Source organism: Zingiber officinale, chromosome 5A (assembly GCF_018446385.1).
Source record: "Zingiber officinale cultivar Zhangliang chromosome 5A, Zo_v1.1, whole genome shotgun sequence".
NCBI classification, from domain to species: domain Eukaryota; kingdom Viridiplantae; phylum Streptophyta; class Magnoliopsida; order Zingiberales; family Zingiberaceae; genus Zingiber; species Zingiber officinale.
The window spans coordinates 130,644,829-130,656,079 of record NC_055994.1 but is presented as its reverse complement, the minus strand read 5'-3'; the positions used below and the strand labels follow the sequence as shown (position 1 = coordinate 130,656,079).

Sequence of the window (11,251 nt, the reverse complement as noted above, 5' to 3'; positions counted from 1 at the left end):
GACCGAATAGAGGGATCGGTCGACCGAACGCCCAAGGCACCTATAAAATGAGGCTCGAAGTCTGAGGCCAGAACAACTCTTCTGATTATCTAAAAAGCTTTTCTTCGCGTACGGATTGTGCTACACATCTTCAACAACTCAGCAAGTCACTTCGTCTGGAAATACTGACCAAGCTACATCCTACGCATATGATTGTCGATATATTTATTTTCATATTGCACTTAAATTAAAATAAGATAGTAGGAATGTTACTATCTTATTTCATTGTACTTGTACGATCTGCTTCTTTCCAAAGATTTCGGAAAGAAGGGTTTTAGTGTTTGCCCATCGGTGCGGTCGAGGACCGCGGGCCTTCGAGTAGGAGTCGAGCTAGGCTCCGAACGAAGTAAACGACTTTGTCTCTTTTCTTATTTCCGCTGCATGATTCTGATTTAAAAAGTAAAAGAAAAGTTTTAAAAGAAACGATATTCATCCCTCCATCGCTCATATCCGATCTATCAATTATCAGCTTAGGTCATCTTGACAGATAAATTAGAATTGATTTATTCAGTTAATTCCTTAATATCTCCGGCAACAGATTATCCAACAGTTAATGTATTGGGTTGCGCTTGGAGCTATGCTCTAACCAATATGGTCTTCAACAGGGCACAAATATGTTTTGGGTTAAGGGTGAGCAAATGGCTAGTTAAACTGAATTAACCAATTATCAAAGTTCGGTTCAATTAATTCAAATCATTTGGTTCCGTCTTAATTTTAAAAATCAGAATTCAATTAAATCAAATAAATTGAAAATAACAGTTGACTACTATGTTGTTAGCCATCAATTGTTATATCGATCGTTGGATTCGATTGTTCATCATTAGTTGACTGAAGAAAATCATTAGTTGATTTTCTTTGAAAAATTGAATATTTTATGTTTCGACCAAATAATCAATGCTTTAATTCTGCTCGATTTCTGGTAGAAAGTTTGGTTAGTCCAGTTAATTCACTAAAAAAAATCTATTTATTTAATTATTAACTGATTGTTCACCCCTATTTTGGATTCTGCATGCCAACATCTTCTAATATCCACACATGTGTTGATGTGTATCTATGTTTAATGCTCCCACGGTATTCGAGTTGGTACTCAGGTGAGGAGTTTCTTCAATGAATCTTAGATTTGAATCATGCGACAACAATATAGCTGCCCCATGTAGGCGACCCCCTCACTTAAGAGACCGCACGGTAAGTCAAAAAGTCCTTCATGATTTATCTTCCTTGCATATGTTGCAGGATCAGCAATGGAGGGCCACCTAAGCCAGGGTGAGTATAATTAATTTTTTTCTCCAATTTGTGCTTGTGTTTAACGTTGACGGATAAGGTAACACAATATTTAATCTTTTTTATTAGGACTTGCAGGATCCTTTGATTTTATAAATGCATTTTAATCTATTTTTTTTTTAAAAAAAATAGAATCATTTTCTCATAAGTTCCCTTCGTTTCCCTCTAAACATATCATCCTTATGGCGAGGTGTGACGGGATGGCCCAAGCCACTCCTGCAACGACACAGAGTGTCGGTAGGGCAACCCTAACCCTATTTCCAAAGGACAAGCTCCTCTTGGACTTTCATCCCAAATGGCAAGAAAACCAGGCACAAAATTAATCAATTCCACATCTTAATCTTTGTAGCATTCCAATTAATCGGCTAGGTTTGGTGTCATGTCAAACCTGAATATTGAAAATAGAAAGATTGATGGTGATCCAATAAGGACCAGCTGAGAGGATAATTAATTCATTAATCAAGCCTTAATTTTAATACCAAACTACAAAGAGACAAAAATCATCAACTATAGAGACAAGCGAGCAATAATGTCCATAAGATTTACACCCAAATTGATACTTATTGTAGGTAGGTAGGTAGGGAAAATTCAAGGGTTGGAAGAAATGATGATGTCTGATAAAGACAAACAAGTATGAAAAGATTCAGCATGAGAAAATTCAATCACCATGCAGCAGTAGTTGTTGGATATAATTCTTACTAGGTAGACTTATTTGTAAATTGTACATATAAATACAAACCGAACTTGTTTAAGTGATCAAATTTAAAGTTACTGGATTTTAAATTATTAGATATTGGTTGAATGTGTAGAATCTTTAGCCCAATTCGTTATCATCTATGAGCTGATAATGGATTAGATTCCTATATAAAAGGAAAATCCCCAAAAGTTTAGAACATATTTATAAAACCCTCGTTTTCCATTAACAAAAGTTTGCTACGCCATCAACACTAGCACCCTTGGAAGATCTCTTCTATTGCTTTCGTCTCATCTTCTTCCATAGAGATTACTCAGACGACGTTAAAGGATCATGACTTTACAATCAGATTCCTTATCATGTTTATGCTTTTATTCTCTTTGCCATGATATAAGATGAACCAGATCTATACTTACATATTCTTATGTTTCTTATTACGAGTTACTCTTCTGTTCATAAAAGTCATGCTTCTTATTATGAGTTCTCTTCTGTTTATAAAATTCATGTGGCCTAGGATTCACGAAAACTTTCAGTAGTTAGTTAGTCAATAAAATATTCAAAACATGATATTTCTATTGAGGTGATTGATGTGCTATATATAGCTTCTTCCTCTTCTTTGAAGAATTAACAGTGAATTAGGTGCTGCTCATGAATATTTAATCATAAAATACGTGCCCATCAAAGTGATTCTGACAGCTTAACTAGCCCTATAATTCAATGGTTACAGTAGTCACAAATAGCATGCACTACCACGGCATGCATGCAACACTCCAAAAGATCGATTAAGATCTTTATCATCTCCAACTAATTAATTAATGAAGACATCTTTTTAGATTAAACAAAAGTATTAAACGTCTCCTCCTGGCCTCTATATAAACCTCTCTAATCCATACTGACATTTGAACAAACAGCTGATGAGCATGGCTTCTCTCCTTCCCTTCTTCCTCCTCCTCCTCCTCAGCTCTGTTGCCGATGCTCAGCCTTCTCCAGGGTACCGTCCCAGTTCGTCTATTGCACCGATAAGATTCTTCGATGGATACGCAACTCTTTGGGGTGCCCAGCACCAGTCGATCTCCCAAGATCAGCTCTCTGCCACCATTTGGCTCGATAAAAGCTCAGGTATATTTTTAAATCGTATTATATATATATATATTTCTGATCGTCAATTACGTACGGAACTTGTGGTTAAACACCTGCAGGAAGTGGGTTTAAGTCGAAGAGATCGTACAGAAGCGGGTACTTCGGCGCCTCCATCAAGCTCCAGGGCGGCTACACCGCCGGAGTCAACACAGCCTTCTACGTGAGTCGATCGATGATTCTTAAAACGCCAACTGTTCATATATAATTGATTTATCGAGCCGGATTTGCATTTAGTTATCGAATGATCAAGCTTATCCTGGATTCCACGACGAGGTGGACATGGAGCTGCTGGGGAACGTCGCCGGAAAGCCGTACGTGCTGCAGACGAACGTGTACGTGAGAGGCAGCGGCGACGGCCGCCGGCTGGTGGGGAGGGAGATGAGGTTCCACCTCTGGTTCGACCCCACCGCCGGCTTCCACCACTACGCCATTCTTTGGAACCCCGATGAGATCGTGTAAGCATTCTAACGATGAAATTCAACCAAACCGACATCAAGTCAAACATTTTGTGACTGTGTTTGACTTTAACTGGTGGACTTTTTATCCATTCGCACAGTTGATTCTAATAATTGCCGCCTTAATTTCGATGACCATTTTGACTTTCCTTTTGTTGCTGTGTTTATGAGAGTTGACTTTTAATAGTTGTATGGATTGCTAATTAATTTGTATTCGTAGATTTTTCGTTGACGATGTGCCAATTCGTCAATACACGAAGAAGATAGAGGCAACATTCCCGCAACGAGAAATGTGGATTTACAGCTCCATTTGGGATGCATCATCATGGGCGACTGAAAATGGTAGGTATAAGGTCGACTATCACTACCAACCCTTTGTGTCGAGCTTCACCGATCTTAAAATCCGAGATGGTCTTATGTCGCCCTCCGGCAACGGCGCCAATAGTCGGGGACTTAGTCCTCAACAATCTAACGCGATGAAGTGGGCGCAAAATAACTACATGATCTACTATTATTGTCAAGACAATACGAAGGATCATTCTCTCACGCCGGAATGTTGAAGAGTTTAAGCTAAAGATCAAAATAATCGTGGCTCAACTCCTATGAGTTGCTTGAATTATTTAGCCACGTAGTCATTTAAATGTATTTGATGTTTAAAATTTTAGTATTCAATTGTGGAATATATATGTCGTCCAATACAAGTGTAGATCTTTCGGTAACTCTATTTTTGAGAGATTTGGGATTATAGTTGAATAATATATGTAATAGTTTTCGGTGGAAAAATAGGTTTAAGTTGAATGATTATATTTTCTTTTTACTTGTTGCACTTTGTGATATAAATATTTGTTTTAGCTCAAAGAAGATATTTTTAATTGGAAAAAGAAGTTATTGTATAGGTGAAACAAATTTTTTTTTTTTTATTTAAAATAGATATTCTACTAATGCTACAAGTAGAGTAGGCACTAAGAAACTTTTGAGACTTTGTTCCCATCAAGAATAATTAATATTGAAAATGATTGTTTAACTTAAAAACATATTTTGACTAAAGAAATGATTGCTCAAATCAAAAACAGTTCAAACTCTATTGAGAGCCCTATACAAATTTTGATATTATTTTTATTAAAAATATAAATAAAAATATCTGAATGATTAAACTAATTTTGACTCTCTTTTTTTTTTTTGGAGTTTGATAGAAGTTTCAAATAATTTTTTTTTTTGTGATTTTTAACTGAAATATTGCTAATTGATAATATTTTTTAAATTTTAAATTTAAAAATTTCAAGGACTTTTAAGCTACTGCAAATTTTGAGGAAAATAGTGCAAATTTGAAACTAAGAGAGATTTGTTTATAATTTCAAACCTCTATGGTGTGTTTTAGAAAATAGGTAAAATTTTGTGTTGAAATAGAAATTTCCCAATAAAAACGATCCCAAGACGCTGGGGAAAAGACAGAAAAGGGTGTCAGCGGCTACGGCGCGAGGTCAGGGAATGGCGAGAAGCCTCTCGTACATCACGGCGCCGCAGCTCATCTCCATCGCCCGCAACCCTCGCGTGGCCATCGTCGACGTCAGGTAGGTGCACCGGACGCATCCTGCCTTCAGATCCATGTCGATCGTTCGTGGAATGTTTTTGATTCGCCATGGAGTGGGGCAGGGACGAGGAGAGGAGTTACGACGCCCACATCGCAGGGTCGCTTCACTATGCCAGCGACACCTTCTCGGAGAGGATGCCGGACCTCCTCCACGCTGTCAAGGGCAAGGACACCCTAGTCTTTCATTGCGCCCTCAGCCAGGTCGCCCCTTTTCTTCTCTTGTCGATTGCCGTGGCTTTTCACTTGCTTTGTTCGGATTCTTTAGCTTGCCAAATGATCTGGATATTCTTGATTGCCTAGTGGCTCTTGGAAACACTTTCAGTTTTATGGGAAATCTTACTCGATCGACAAGGACAACGGGATCGGATGATTCCTAGTTAAAGGACTGCTTCAGATTTTGGTACTGGTGATCAAAATCAGAGTTTTCTACACTAGCTTTGGAGCTTCTATATCTTTCTTTAGATAATAATGGTGGGATGACGGAAAAGTTTGTTTGGGTTCAATGTGGGTGGTTTGTCATCAGAAGAACTTCTCAGTGTTTGCTTGTCTCAAAAATGAGAGAAGAAAAATAGATTAAAAAAATTGCTAGACACTGAGTTTTGCATGCACATTAGAATTTCGTTTATTTTGTGCATTGATTTGATATTTTTATATAGGAAGACAACATTAGGTGCCATGGTAAGAGAGCTGCTTTTCCATAGGGCTAAAGACGACCCCGGATCCTTCATCTGTCGAAACCTTCCATCACGTTTGCCCCAATATATGAATGTTATCCTTCATTTATCATTCAAAGATTGAGGAATCCTGATATTTATTGATTGTTAGTGCCAGTTCCTACTTGTCACAGGTGAGATCATCAAGACGGATTCCTAGAATTTTCAAAAAAAAAAAAAAAAATAGTATAGATACGTCTAGTTCCTTTCATGGAAAATTAAGGATCATATTAAGCAAGGTCTAGAAAGGGACCTATTTTGTCTATCGTGTTCTTAAACTTAATGCAGAGATGTATTGTCCAATAATAGGTGATGAATGAGATAGAAGAAAACCATAATCACCTTGAACAATGTCTTTGAGGGAGATTAGTTTGGGAACCCGGAAATGGTGAATATAGCTGTTACCAAATTATTGAAACAAAGGCAAAGACCTTTATTTCCTTCTTTTGGTCTGTTAATTATCTTTCTCTTTGATAATGGCATGAGAAGATGAAGTTAGAACACAATTAAGGCTGTTGTTCCATAATTGTGGAATGCTCTATGGCTTTATAATAGTCTTGTATACAAAAAACTAGCAAAGCTTTTTTTAGTTTCTGTTGCAGTTCACCCTGAGTTAACACCAGATCAATTTAAAATAAACCTTGGATAAGCTGCGTTATCTTGTTATGCATTTCAATATTCTTGGTTTACATGTGTTAATTGAAACCGCTTTAGTTCTCATTTCATAATAAAGATGAGATCATCAAGACGGATTCCTAGAATTATCAAGAAAATAGTATAGATATGTCTAGTTCCTTTCATGGAAAATTAGGGATCATATTGAGAAAGGAGTAGAAAGGGAGCTATTTTTTGTATTGTGTTCTTAAACGTAATGCAGAGATGTATTATCCAATAAGAGGTGATGAATGAGATAGATGAAAACCATAAGCATCTTGAACATTGTCTTTGAGGGAGGTCAGTTTGGGATCCAGGAAATGGTGAATATAGTTGTTAGCCTGTTACCAAATTATTGAAACAAAGGCAAAGGCCTTCATTTCCTTCTTTTTATCCGTTAGTTGTCTATGAGAAGGTGAAGTTAGAACACAAATAAGGCTGTTGTTTCATAATTGTGGAATGCTCTACTGCTTTATAATAGTCGTGCATATAAAAAATTCGCATAAGCTTTTATTAGTTTCTGGTGCCGTTCATCCTGAGTTCACACCAGATCAATTTAAAATAAAACTTGGATAAGCTGCATCATCTTCTTATGCATTTCAATATTCTAGGTTTACGTATGTTAATTGAACGCAATGCTTTGCAGGTTCGAGGTCCATCATGTGCCCGTAAGTTTTTAGAATACTTATCAGAGACAAAAGATGCAGGAATCAACAATGTTATGGTTTTGGATCGCGGCTTTAATGGCTGGCATGCCTCTGGCAACCCTGTTTGCCAATGCACTACTAATCCTTGCACAGGTAATTGTGCTTAGAAATTAGGTGAAGAACTTATCAAAATAATAAGTGTGCCAATTTTCATGAATACACTATTTAATTGTCATCAATATTGGGTGAAGATTGATCTGATAAAATAGTTCTCGTTATTATGTTCGAGTTTGTGACTACACTCTGTACTCAGGCAATTTTATTTACCATGTTATCATGGCTGGCTTAATGATGATGATGCAATCACTCGTCTATTTGGCTTCAGTTGGCATATATTCTCTTTGTTCATGTGGGATCTTACCAGAATTTCGTTTGAGAGCCTGATTTAATTGGATGAGAATCATATTGGTTCTGAAGATAATAATTTGTGCACTACACAAATTAGAGTTTTAAAAGCTAAAATCATCGTATTCTCTTCGTCCCTAGAATTAAGCTGCCTTCGCAGCTGACGCAGAGAAGTTACAGAGCACGCAGCAAGCTGCCATTAGTCTACTGATCACGCTTCCTTCTTCCACCTTGAACCCGCTGCTTTTCCTGTTCCACAGATGGACGGCGTAGCTCCGCCGTTGAATCCAATCAAGATTCTCCGATACCAACCTGGATTGGTTCCGGTCTTGTGGTCTCGTGAATAGCTTCTCTATCTTTATCCACCCCACCGGGTAAAATGCCGCCGGCGGTAGCACGCTGAAATTGTATCCAGCCCTCCCCGCCACCCTCGTCGCCACCCTCGATACCAGATACGGCCCGTTGTGCCCCCATTTGCGGCCGTCGAAGCTCCGCGCGAACTCCTTCATGAAGTCGTACAGCAGGGGATGCTCTCTATCGAACACCATCACGGCGTTGTTGAGCCGCGTCCAGTTCTGCGTCCCGGCGTCCACGGCCTGTGCTCCGATGGCGTTCCGCAGCGCGGTGAAGCTCCGCAGGACGATGACATCGGTGTCGACGTAGGCGCCGCCGTATTTGTACAAGAGGGCGTGACGGAGCAAGTTGGAAAGGTTCTGGCCGAGGGAGATGTCGCCAGGGTCAATTTCTCCTCGCTGGAGCCGTTTGAACCAGATCGCCGCCGGCGTGGCGCTGAGGAGGTAGGCGAAGTCCGGAGCTAGCGCGCGTACGCGGAAGCCGCGATCGACAAACGGCTTGAGCAGGAGAGCGCCGGCGCCGGAGTCGATGGTTACGGAGGCGATGAGCAAGCAGGCGTTCGGGTGGGAGTGGAACACGCTCTCAACGGCGAATAGCTCGCGCCGGCCGAACCCCCGCAGAGGAGCAAGCCAGACCATAAAGAAGCGATCTCTACATTGATGCCCGGTAAAGAAGTCCGCGGCGCGCTCGGAGAACCGCCTCGAGCGGGCGCTGCGCGGCAGTTCCCTCATAAGCGCCATGCTCCTCTGCTTCTTGGACGTGTGGGCGGAAACAGGTGAGCCTGGCTGCCGACGGCCGCCAGCTGAGGCGGCGTAAAGGCGGAACCTTTGGTGGACGTCGTGGCTCGGGAGGCCGGATTCTGGCTGGAAGGGTCGTAAAGGCGGAGGATTGACAAGTGGAGAGGAGGAGCGAGAGTGGTGGCGGCGGTGGATGATGGCGAGGCGATTGCTCTGGACGACGAGGAAGAAGAGGAGGGAGAACAAGAAAGGGAGAAGCAAGAGGCGGAGAGGCAGAGGCAAATGCCCACGCCGCCATCGCCACGGCATCCTAGTCGAGTTGGAGGCAGGCGGATGCATGCAGCGATCTCCGGCGGTCGACGACCGTTCTCAACTCTGCTTCACTTCACGGATGGGGTGTGTTCTTCCTACTCCGCCTTCGCCCTCCATCGATTCCAATCAATAAGCTTTGAGATAATTAAAAATATTTATACATTTAGCAGATTATTTTTAGAGATAATTTCATGATTTAATATCGGAGAAAAATTGATATTGCTTATCCCATAACTATAGCAGACAGGTAACACGACAACCTTTTGTGTGTAGAGATATATTTTAGATCTTTTTAAGTAAATATTATATGCCAACTGTATAGGTTAATTTTATGATTTAATAGTACATAAATAACGTGGTATCTAAAAAATAAAATGTTAAACAACTATCTCTATTTTCAAAAGTCAACTTCTAGAAGAATAAAGTCAACTTTTAGAAGGATGGTTATTTTATGAGGCTTTATAAACCATTAATAGTTAAGTTGAATTTATGAACCTAAGATCGTTATACATGTTATGAATATTAGTGGATGTAATTAGTGAAATATCTATCATTTACTTTAAAGGTTTTTAACTCTCATCATAAATATTGTGACCTTCTATATATATATAATTTACCAGTATTGAATGTAACTATTAACTTTTTATATTCTATAATTTACATTAGTTTTGTTCTATAAATTGGACACGCTCAATCCATTTGTGAGATAGATATGAATTGAGTATGAAATAAAATTTCTCTCCTTTCTCTTATTCTTTTATTATTTTCTTCTTTCCTTATCTCAGCTTGATGACATGCTCTCACCTTGAGCACTCGCTCTTGATTTATAAGAGCACTCACTCTTGATTTATAATACGTTATCAGCATGAAGCTCTTGAGGAAGCTAAGTTATTTGAGGTAATTGACGATTTCAATAAGTTCATTTATTTTATTTTAATCTCATCACTTTTACATCTTATAATGATCATGTCGAACTTCACAAAACTGGATTTTATGGCTCTCGACATCACCGGAAAGAATTATCTTTCATGGATCCTTGATGCTGAAATACATCTTGCCGCTAATGGCCTTTGAGATGCCATTATGGAAGGAAATAAAACTACCGACCAAGATAAGGCCAAAGCGATGATCTTCTTCATTGTCACCTTCACAATGCTTTGAAAATTGAATATCTAATCGTGAAGGATCCACTTGTTCTTTGGAACAATTTGAAGGAGAGGTATGATCATTTAAAGAGAATCATCCTTCCGAAAGCTCAATTTGATTGGTTGCATTTGCGCCTACAAGATTTTAAATCTGTAAGTGAGTATAATTCAGAATTATTTCGAATTACTTCTCAATTGAAATTATGTGGTGAAACAATTGCTGACGGAGATATGTTAGAGAAAACATTCTCCATATTTCATGCATCGAATGTGTTCCTACAACAATAATACTGTGCAAAAGGTTTTGAGAAGTATTCAGCGTTGATTTCATGTCTCTTATTGGCCAAACAAAACAATGAGCTTTTGATGAAAAATTATGAGGCCCTTCCGACCGGATCCCCTCCATTCCTTGAAGTGAATGTGACAACATATAATTTTGGAAACCAAACTTGAGGTCGAGGGTATGGTCGTGGTTGTGGTCGTGGACTAGTTCGAGGTTGCCGACCATATTTTCATGATGATCGTCCTTGTTATATGGATAAGGGAGGAAGTACCAGAGAGGTACAGAAAGGCAAGAAAGACCAAGGAAACAAAATCGTCGAGAATAAATGCTATTGTTGTAGCATGAAAAATCATTGGTCGCGTATCTATCGTACACCAAAACATCTTGCTGATCTCTACCAAGAATTAATGAAGAATAAAGGAAAGGATGTGGTAGAGACAAATTTTGTAACCAATGATGTTAATATCGATTATAGTCTAGACGACCTTTCTCAGTTTGATAAGGCTGATTTTCTGATTCAGCCCGAGAATAATGTTAATCACATTATCGAATAAAGTTTTTTTTTCATCTATTATGTTTCTTAATTTTCTTATTTTATCTTTTATGAAGAAAACGGTAAATCCTCCAATGGTATTCTCGATCAATGAGGATAATGCATGTCTCGCAGATAGTGCATCGACACACACTATCCTTCGAAATATAACTTTGTTTACCTCGTTGGTAATGAAAAATATAAGTGTGAGCACTATTTCGGGAAGTGCAAGAATTATCGAAGGTTCCGGAAAAGCTAATATTCTTCTA

The 11,251-nt window shown here is 39.1% G+C and overlaps 3 protein-coding genes across 3 annotated transcripts; 2 read left to right on the top strand and 1 right to left on the bottom strand.

Moving 5' to 3' along the window:
- The first annotated feature begins 2,898 nt into the window (after nucleotides 1-2,898).
- Nucleotides 2,899-4,424, top strand: LOC121983243 (probable xyloglucan endotransglucosylase/hydrolase protein 32). The gene is made up of 4 exons (XM_042536195.1): nucleotides 2,899-3,133; nucleotides 3,214-3,314; nucleotides 3,389-3,609; nucleotides 3,830-4,424. The coding sequence occupies exons 1-4, from the start codon at nucleotides 2,929-2,931 to the stop codon at nucleotides 4,167-4,169; spliced, it is 867 nt and encodes a 288-aa protein (XP_042392129.1). The 5' UTR covers nucleotides 2,899-2,928; the 3' UTR covers nucleotides 4,170-4,424.
- A 619-nt stretch (nucleotides 4,425-5,043) lies between these two features.
- Nucleotides 5,044-7,598, top strand: LOC121981803 (arsenate reductase 2.2-like). The gene is made up of 3 exons (XM_042534529.1): nucleotides 5,044-5,180; nucleotides 5,263-5,401; nucleotides 7,214-7,598. The coding sequence occupies exons 1-3, from the start codon at nucleotides 5,098-5,100 to the stop codon at nucleotides 7,379-7,381; spliced, it is 390 nt and encodes a 129-aa protein (XP_042390463.1). The 5' UTR covers nucleotides 5,044-5,097; the 3' UTR covers nucleotides 7,382-7,598.
- Nucleotides 7,599-7,710: 112 nt separating this feature from the next.
- Nucleotides 7,711-9,019, bottom strand: LOC121980020 (lactosylceramide 4-alpha-galactosyltransferase-like). The gene has a single exon (XM_042531993.1). It carries the CDS (start codon nucleotides 9,017-9,019, stop codon nucleotides 7,763-7,765), a length of 1,257 nt encoding a protein of 418 aa, XP_042387927.1. The 3' UTR covers nucleotides 7,711-7,762.
- Nucleotides 9,020-11,251: the final 2,232 nt, after the last annotated feature.

Coding starts and splice junctions, on each gene's coding strand:
- LOC121981803 (XM_042534529.1), top strand. CDS start 5,098: ATGGCGAGAAGCCTCTCGTACATCACGGCGCCGCAGCTCATCTCCATC. Junction 5,181..5,262: donor GTGGCCATCGTCGACGTCAG/GTAGGTGCACCG, acceptor GGAGTGGGGCAG/GGACGAGGAGAGGAGTTACG. Junction 5,402..7,213: donor TTCATTGCGCCCTCAGCCAG/GTCGCCCCTTTT, acceptor AATGCTTTGCAG/GTTCGAGGTCCATCATGTGC.
- LOC121983243 (XM_042536195.1), top strand. CDS start 2,929: ATGAGCATGGCTTCTCTCCTTCCCTTCTTCCTCCTCCTCCTCCTCAGC. Junction 3,315..3,388: donor GAGTCAACACAGCCTTCTAC/GTGAGTCGATCG, acceptor ATTTGCATTTAG/TTATCGAATGATCAAGCTTA. Junction 3,610..3,829: donor TGGAACCCCGATGAGATCGT/GTAAGCATTCTA, acceptor TTGTATTCGTAG/ATTTTTCGTTGACGATGTGC.
- LOC121980020 (XM_042531993.1), bottom strand. CDS start 9,019: ATGCCGTGGCGATGGCGGCGTGGGCATTTGCCTCTGCCTCTCCGCCTC.